Source organism: Macadamia integrifolia, chromosome 4, assembly GCF_013358625.1.
Source record: "Macadamia integrifolia cultivar HAES 741 chromosome 4, SCU_Mint_v3, whole genome shotgun sequence".
In the NCBI taxonomy this organism is placed as follows: domain Eukaryota; kingdom Viridiplantae; phylum Streptophyta; class Magnoliopsida; order Proteales; family Proteaceae; genus Macadamia; species Macadamia integrifolia.
The window spans coordinates 7,358,839-7,367,407 of NC_056560.1; the positions used below are offsets into that span (position 1 = coordinate 7,358,839).

Sequence of the window (8,569 nt, forward strand, 5' to 3'; positions counted from 1 at the left end):
TTTCAACCACATGGATAGGTGGTGTCCACAATGGGCAACCTATTTTAGATTCAACTGAAATTTTGTAAGACATAAAAATAGGAAAATAATGTCCAAGTGGGTGTAATGGATCGAAACTCATATATTAGCATTTTCTTAACCATTGGATGAGGTGAAAGACATCTCATCTATCTATTGTTGTGATCCATTACCGCTCTTAAGAACTGTCACTTCTTTTTCTACCTCCATCATCATTGGTAGAGATCGAAGGATCAATTGGAAGGTATTCTTCAAAATTTGTCCTCTAGAATCATTGGAATTGTTGACATATTTAACGAGTACGTGCTCGACTGGACTCACCGCTGCATATGGGAGGAAAAAGATTCCCCTTTGACGACCCTTATCTTTTAAGGTACCCACGAATACTTATAAGCTAGTCATCAGAACCAATAGAAAGGGAAGATATTTTGAAACTTGAGAAAGAAACAATGGAGGATATTTTGAAACTTAAGCATAAATCCAACAAATACAGATTCTCTTGCCTCCTCTTTTTCAACAATCACATTTTCAGTTTTCTTTTCACACTCTCGTGCTTGCTTGGTGCAACTTGACCGAGCAACGTGATCATTTTTCTAATTTTTCTTTTCAGATTTCCAAGAGATGTGAAGGGAGAAAGAAGGGGAAAATAATCCTCTGTTTTTCTCATCCATGTGTCGTGTTTTGTAGGTAGCAAAATAAGGAAAAACAGGAAAGAGAAAAACAAAGGATTTTGATCCGAAAGAAGGAATCTCTTCATGATTTTTGAGAGAGTGAGAGAAAAAAAGGAAAAAAGAAAAAGGGAGATGGATTGAAATATGTTACACTTGCTATTTAGGGGTGTCAATACTTAAACCGATCAGTAAAATCGTCTTAGACCGAGCTGATTAAACTCGGATCAAATTGAACCAAAAGTTTATTGAGCTGGCTTTGATTTGTGAGATTGTAACTCCACTAACAAATAGAATAAACCCAAAACCAAATCAAAATTGACTCAAAACTCGGATCAAAACTGAAATAAAGTTGTAAGAAACCAAAATAAGTCCAAAATTCATTAAAAAAAATCAAGTTTTTACATATTTTTATATGGAAAATCAAACACAAACTGGAAAAAAAATTGAAACCATATCGATACAAAAAATCAAAGCTAAATTGAAACCAACTCGATATAGAAACCAAAGCCAAACCATAACAAAACTGAAACCAAAATTTCTTTATTGATTCGGTTTCGACTTCAACATTCCTACACCGAAAGACCAAAACCGGGCCGGGCCGAACCGAACCGCGGACACCCCTACCGCTAGTGTATAGAGATCCCTCCCTTGAAAGTTAGTGAGACTTACTGACAAACTACCACGTGGTATATGAGGGCGGTTTTGCTACCACTCACTCACTTTTCCGTGAAAATAATATCGAAAACAATCTATCTTTCATTTTCCTTTCCTTTTCTTTTGATTTCTAAATTAGAGTCGGTCCACTTAAACATCACCTTTTTGGGGTCGTAAAGTTTCCGAGAAGTTTGTCGGTTTCGTCTCCATCTCGTATCATGCAGTCTTTGAAATTAGGAACGAAAACTACAAAAAATTCCCAAAAAAATATCAACAAACGAAAGGTTCAGCTTAGTTCACTGGTTGTCTCCAAATTTAGGGGCGTTTACGTAACGTTAACTATCCCCCCTTTAATTTAAATATCCTAACTTCACGGATCCCGTGCTTGGTGGCGACTGTCCAAACCTCTTGTTCTGTTTTTCTCTCTCAACATTTTGAACGTGAGTGGGCTCGAGATTCGATTTCTCTAAACTTTGGTTCAATAGAAACTCGACACGTATGGAGATATTTACCGTATTTGGACAGCGACTACGTCGTCGGCTTCCGGTTCCTGAGTATTCCATAGGGCAAGGAAACTCAGTTGAAAGCAGAATTGCAGGTGGAACTTGGGTGCTTCTTGTGTTGAGGAGGTTGATGGTATTCTGATATATTTACGACCTCTGCTTTTCAAAATTTAGGTTTAAATTTCAGGAAATCTCGAGCGGGAGAAACTTGTATTCTTGGATTGAGGTTAGTACTTAGTGGCTTTGATTCGATTGAACTGAATAGTACTTTGATCTGATCGAATGCTTTGCATGTTTTTTTATTTTTTAATGTTTCTTAAAGATTTTCAGACTCCAGATGGTTGTTAAGCTTCAGAAAGATTCAAGTTCATTTTATTTAATTATTTGAAATTTTGTGCCGAATTTGATGATTCGATTCAACTGAATAGTACTTTAATCTGATTGAATGCATTTTCTTTTTTATTATGTTTCATAGAGATCTTTAGACTCCAGATGTTTTTTAAGCTTCAGAATTCAAGTTCGTTTTATTTAATTATTTGAAAATGGGTGCGGATTTTGTTAGCAATCCAGTCACTCCCGAATTTAATGGATATGTATGGAAGGGCGTAATATCTTTATTTTCATTCTTCTTCTTCTTGGTTAATTATGCCTCAGAACACGTTCTTCAAGCGAAGTTGAAGTCATTTGGTCCTATTTCCTTATTTATATTTTCTATTTTATTTTATTAAATTTAGACTGTTTTCTTTTTCCTTTTCGATCTGATTCTACAACTTATTTGTTCATCTTTTGCTAGCATTTGGTAAAGAAACATGAGCAATACCGTACGCCATGGCTTACTCCATCAATCTCTTTGCCGGCCTACTAGTCTAGAGCATCAAAGTAAAACCAGTTCTCCGGGGGTCTCCATAAACGCTCTGTTCCAGGCTTCTCCGGCAAAACAAGGAACGATTCAGTTATCGAAGACCCTAATTTGCACTAAATTCCGAGAGAACAATCTTAAGGTACCAAAGACAGACATAATCAAGGGAAGACGCATGGTTTCTGTTGTTCCACGTGCTGTATTAGCTACAGATCCTGCTTCCGAGGTAGTTTCCTTTTCATGCTGTTTATATATGTTGTCTTCTTCAAAATGTTTCCCTCCTTAAAATACGACAAAAAGTAACAGCTGAGACTTGATGATATCCAGAAAATTCAGTGCAAAAGTTTGATAGTTTGTATGGATTCTCCACGATGCTGTAACTCTTAACCTTTCCTTTTTCTCCCTGTCCATTCCAGCTTTCAAGAAAATGCATTCTGGATGGAAATTCTGAACTGAAGGTACTTATATCTTGCTACATTATTGAATATGGCTGGAAATGATTCCAAGTAAGTTTTTTAACGGTTTTTTATATCTGCAACTGTTTAGATTGGTGTTAGTACTTCTACACAAGGGATGGGCTTCCAAATAGATATTCAAGTTACAAATATCAGTGATTCTCTTGTTCTTCATTGGGGTGGTGTTTCTTATGAGCAAAAGTAAGTGTATGAGTGTGTCAAGGCATGCTTTTCCTTTTCTTCTAACTTCTAACTTCTAATGGTAGACTCTTTTTGTTTATCCAAAGTAGAATTTATTTATTTATTTTTTTCTTTTTACATGTTCTGTGACCTTTTATAGGAGTTGGGTGCTTCCCTCTTGTCAACCTGATGGAACAAAGCTATACAAGAACAGAGCTCTTAGGTCCCCTTTCTCGAAAGTGAGTTTTCTGTTGTAATAGAATCGTAAGTTTTTGGAAATGCCTTCCATTTGATTTGTGCGTAATGAAAATTTGTTTTGATCGTTTTCTGTTGATCAATGGACTTCATATAGTGACTATTGTTATTGCTATTCTCTTTGTGTAGTCTGGTTCAGATTCCCTCTTGAAAATAGAGATTAATGATCCAAAAATACAAGCATTAGAGTTTCTTATACTTGATGAGGCACGGAATAAATGGTTGGTGGTCTACAATTTTGATGGTTTTGGTATGAAAATTGAATAACGGACTTTTCTTATCTTATCTTTTTTTTTAAATTATAATCAAATGCCTTATTCTGTTGTGTAGGTTCAAAGATGATGGGGACAACTTCCGCGTCCAATTGGTAGGAAGGGACAAACAAATTGCAGTTGAATCAGTCCCTGAAGACCTTGTACAGATTCAAGCTTATTTGAGATGGGAAAGAAAGGGTAAACAAATGTATAGTCCAGAGCAAGAAAAGGCAAGCTACTGATGTTCCTTTTTATATATATATATATATATATATATTAAGACCATTTATTGTGTTTTACATGAATGAAAGTAAAATCACATGTGCCACATTTTCTTGCATTTGTGTACTGTTTGTCTAGTGTTTACCTCACTCTCTTTTAGCAGCTTGCTAATTTCCATTCACAGTGAGATCTTCAACCTCTACATATAGAGATTTACGAAAGCAGAGCAGGTCATTTTGGCCAAGTCAGTGCTTGTTATATTCATGTTTTTCTAAACTTAAATGACTTCAGAGGATCATATTTGAGGTTCCAGAATAATTTTGAGTGTTTTCTCTTTGGTCAATTTTGTGATGCATTATTATTATTTTTAACATGGATGGAACTTATTGATCATTTCGCTTTTTGTACGATAATTCATCCAGTGATAAGTTAGTACAAAATTTACTTACAAGTAAAGCACCTTGAAGAATGGAGCATGTCTTATATTATCAAAGTTGGTGAGAATTAACATTTGTACTGACAATCTGGTTCTGGTCGGTATCTGGGTGGGAAATGAGTTGGATGGTGTTCACGCTGGATCATTCTTTCTTTCTTTTTTTGGTTTGTGTGGGGGTGGGGGTGGATCCCTTTGTGGATGTGCAACATTGCCTTAGTATTGCGATAGCTTTTTTAATATTTATATATATATATATATATATAGAGAGAGAGAGAGAGAGAGAGAGAGAGAGAGAGAGAGAGAGAGATTTTGAAGTTATTTGTTTAACTATAGACAATATTTTGAAGATCCAAAAATCTCACAAACAGTTTTGTTTCTACTAGTAGGACATCTTGATGAAACCATTGAGGAAATGACTATTTGCTTTTATTTTCTGGGAGAAACCTTTAGATGACAAAAAGTGTAATTTTATTTTGTGAAACTTATATTTATTAAAAATTTAGGAAATTAGTTTGATCTTTGAAGATGTTAAATATATGTGGGTACAGGATTGTGTTCTCTGTAATATCCCACTGAGCTGATGGGAAGTTCTGTTAGATTAAACACCAAGAAATACGAAAATAAATAGACAAAAGATCCACACGACACAGATTTAACGAGGTTCACACACCAGTGTGGTGTGCTACGTCCCCGGGCGAAGAAGAAGATGTTTCACTTTGCAGAAGAGAGATTACACCCAAGCAGCTGCGGGAAAACTCGCCCTGAAAACCCTAGCTCAATAAACCCCCAAAATACAATGACTTTCTCAACAAGACTGTAGTACATTATATACTCCAATTCGCGGGTCGACCCATCAGGTCGCAGTCGATCCAGTTGAACCATGCCAGGCTTGGGCCTATCGGCCCAACCCCTCTGCTTCCATCATAGATCTTAGAAAACTTCCCATTCAGGTTGCCACCAAAATATGTCGGAGCAGGTCAATCTTCAAAACGGGTCAAGAATTCGAGACAAACTTAACAAGTTCTTTTGAAAGGAACGAGGAGAATTTGATATAGAATTTTTTGAGTGAAAAATATTTTCTCAACATGACATGCACAAATACTTTTTTAAATCTTAAACCATTCTTGAACAAACATCCATCCTCTTGTTAATCGCCTTCTGATGTGATGCTTGAAGTGGAAACTTATGGCTAAGTTGACTGGTTTTTGTTTATATATACTCATTATTTCTGTTAATTAATAGATTGTTATGCATGGTATAGGTGGAATATGAAGCAGCTCGGGCTGAACTATTGGATGAAATAGCCAGAGGTGCATCTGTAGAACAAATTCGAGCAAGACTGACAAAAAGTGATGATAAATTTGCAACGAAAGATTCCAATGTTTCTAAAAGTAAGAGCAAGATACCTGATGATCTTGTACAAATACAAGCTTATATACGATGGGAGAAAGCAGGGAAACCCAACTATTCACCAGATCAACAACTTGTAAGCTTAAACCTCCCTTTGGCTTGCAGTTGGTTATTTTCTTTTGTTTGCTTCATCTTCAGTGGAACATAAAATAAAGTAAAAAAAAAAAGAGGGGGAACCCGGTGCACAAGGCTCTCACATGTGTGAGGTCTTTGGGGGGGGGGGAGAACCACAATTCTTTTTTTTTTTTTCATGTAATTTGGAAGATGGATCTTCATATTTCTCTTATATTGAATCCTGATTCGGATGGTGTCTCGAAACAGAAAGAGTTTGAAGAAGCTAGAAAAGAGCTGCAAGCCGAATTAGATAAGGGTTCCTCTCCTGAAGAAATACGAAAAAAAATTGTAAAAGGAGAGATTCAAACTAAAGTTTCTAAGCAGTTGGAGAAGAAAAGGTATTTTACTGTTGAGAGGATTCAGCGCAAGGAAAGGGACCTTATGCAGCTTTTGAATAAATATACTACTGAATCTGTGAAAGAAAAGGTTTCTGTTCCTCCACAGTCTCCAACAGCAGTTGAGTTTTTTCTGAAGGCTAAGGGAGAGCAAGATGGTGGAACCATCCTAAATAAGTTATTTTTTAAGCTTGTTGATAAGGAACTTAGGGTGAGTTACCTATGCTTACATATTTTCTTTCTTCGTTTAGATATTACTTTGAATAATTTCGTCTAATTATTTGCCTCTTTTCACATTTTTCAAGGTAATTGTGACCAAACTTTCTGGTCGGATGAAAATTTACCTTGCTACTGATCTCAAAAGTCCTCTTGTCCTTCATTGGGCTTTATCACGAAAAGCTGGAGAGTGGGTGGTAAGTTGTTAACTATCCGTTAATAATTAGAAAATGTTTGTTAGGAAGAAACCAAATGCTTAAATGTATCAAATTATTTCTTCTCTTTTTATTTTTTATTTTTTATTTTTATTTTTATAATGTTGCTTGCGTTTTCCTTTTCTCTGCATAAATTTACAAGGTATGAGGTTTTGCAGACGCCACCTCCAAGCTTAACGCCCCAAGGTTCAGTTTCACTAGACAAGGCTTGTGAAACACAGTTTACGGAGAGCTATTATGGTGAACCTCCTTGCCAGGTGCCTTCCAAGATTTTATATCTGCATCATATGCTTTAATACTGAAGCAATATACTTTTCGAGAGTTAGAATATTTCTGTGCAAACAATTCTCATCTTCAAATTTAATTTTCAGGTGCAATCCCTAGAAATTGAGATTGGTGAAGAAAATTTTGTTGGGATGCCTTTTGTGCTACTATCTGATGGTAACTGGATAAAGAATAATGGCTCCGACTTTTATATTGATTTTGTTGTTGGACCAAAAAAGGTTAAAAAGGTTGCTCTCTATTTAATTTTTAAAATGGAAGTTGTTGAATTAGTTTATCATTGTCATTTTTTTTTTTTTTGTTGTACTACGTGCCACACTGCTTTTGACATTTTAGTGATTGGTCCTCTTTCCATGAAAGGATGCTGGTGATGGCAAAGGTACTGCAAAGGCTTTGTTAGACAAAATAGCGGAGATGGAGAGTGAGGCCCAAAAATCTTTTATGCATAGGTGAGTTGGTTGTGGATCTTGAGCATGTGAGCCCGTTTTATTTTTATTTGAATAACTCTTTTGCTACTTGACATATTGAAAGAACTCAAAGGGATCACATATACCTTTTTTAAACAAAGCGAGATGTACTGATTTGTGAACAGCTGTTTGTGATATAGCCTGCCCTTTTTTTTTGTTATATAGTTGAGACATGTACACATGTCTGCAGTAGTAGGAGCCTTATGCTCTTTTTTTTTTTTTAATAAGTTATAGTTGAGACATGTATACCAAGGTTCGAAATTTCATTTCGTTTCGGTGGGTTTAGAAACACCTAAATAGCGAAATTTTGCCGAGATGTGTTTTTTTGTTTTGTTTCAGTTGACTGTTTCGGTGGTCAAACAACCATATTTTGACCTGAAACTTGATGGGTAGCTTATTTTAAGATTAATAAACATGCTTAGAACATAAAAATGCAAAAATATTAGAATATGACATTGTTTTAGAGTTGCACCTTTGTTTGGCAGCAACCGTCGAACTGTTCTGGAAATATTACCAACATGTATTTATGTACTATTTAAAAAAAAAAATGGTTTTGGAGAAAGAACTTTACCTTTCCTAAGCTTTGAATGTAGATCTTCTTGTAGGAGTCCAATGGAAGTCAAAATGTGTGATGATGTCAGTCCAATGGAAGTCAAAATGTGTGATGATGTAGCTAATTAGAGGCTTGTTGGAGTGTTTTTCCTTCAAAATATGCAAATGGAACTGAAACCATCGAGACAGGCGAGACAGAGTCGAAATTTCGGCGAGATACTGAAACGATACCAAAATTTCGACTCTATCTCAACGAAGTGTTGTATTTATAAAGCATGGAATTTATCATACCGAAACGATACCAATGGTACATATATTGATTCGTGCCTTATTTCGTTTCGACAAAAAAAAAAAAAAACCGAAATACCGAAATTTCGGCGAGATTTCGAACTATGATGTATATAACTGCTTATACATCTTTGGCACATCCTATTTCACATTTCACTAATAACTGGCAGATTACCTTAATTG

At 35.7% G+C, this 8,569-nt stretch overlaps 1 protein-coding gene across 3 annotated transcripts in view; it reads left to right on the forward strand.

Moving 5' to 3' along the window:
• The first annotated feature begins 1,724 nt into the window (after positions 1 to 1,724).
• The window catches only part of LOC122075870 (alpha-glucan water dikinase, chloroplastic-like), a 16,149-nt gene continuing 9,304 nt past the window's right edge, over positions 1,725 to 8,569 (forward strand). Inside the window, exons 1-13 of one of the 3 annotated variants that reach the window (XM_042641063.1) lie at positions 1,725 to 2,072; positions 2,640 to 2,931; positions 3,122 to 3,163; positions 3,252 to 3,361; positions 3,501 to 3,579; positions 3,725 to 3,816; positions 3,926 to 4,079; positions 5,769 to 5,993; positions 6,239 to 6,577; positions 6,672 to 6,779; positions 6,956 to 7,054; positions 7,169 to 7,309; positions 7,440 to 7,528. In XM_042641063.1, the coding sequence (XP_042496997.1) occupies positions 2,656 to 2,931; positions 3,122 to 3,163; positions 3,252 to 3,361; positions 3,501 to 3,579; positions 3,725 to 3,816; positions 3,926 to 4,079; positions 5,769 to 5,993; positions 6,239 to 6,577; positions 6,672 to 6,779; positions 6,956 to 7,054; positions 7,169 to 7,309; positions 7,440 to 7,528 (1,754 nt within the window). In that variant the 5' untranslated portion in view covers positions 1,725 to 2,072; positions 2,640 to 2,655. The remainder of the gene's footprint in view (positions 2,073 to 2,639; positions 2,932 to 3,121; positions 3,164 to 3,251; positions 3,362 to 3,500; positions 3,580 to 3,724; positions 3,817 to 3,925; positions 4,080 to 5,768; positions 5,994 to 6,238; positions 6,578 to 6,671; positions 6,780 to 6,955; positions 7,055 to 7,168; positions 7,310 to 7,439; positions 7,529 to 8,569) is intronic. The other 2 variants (XM_042641061.1, XM_042641062.1) reach the window with 2 other exon arrangements.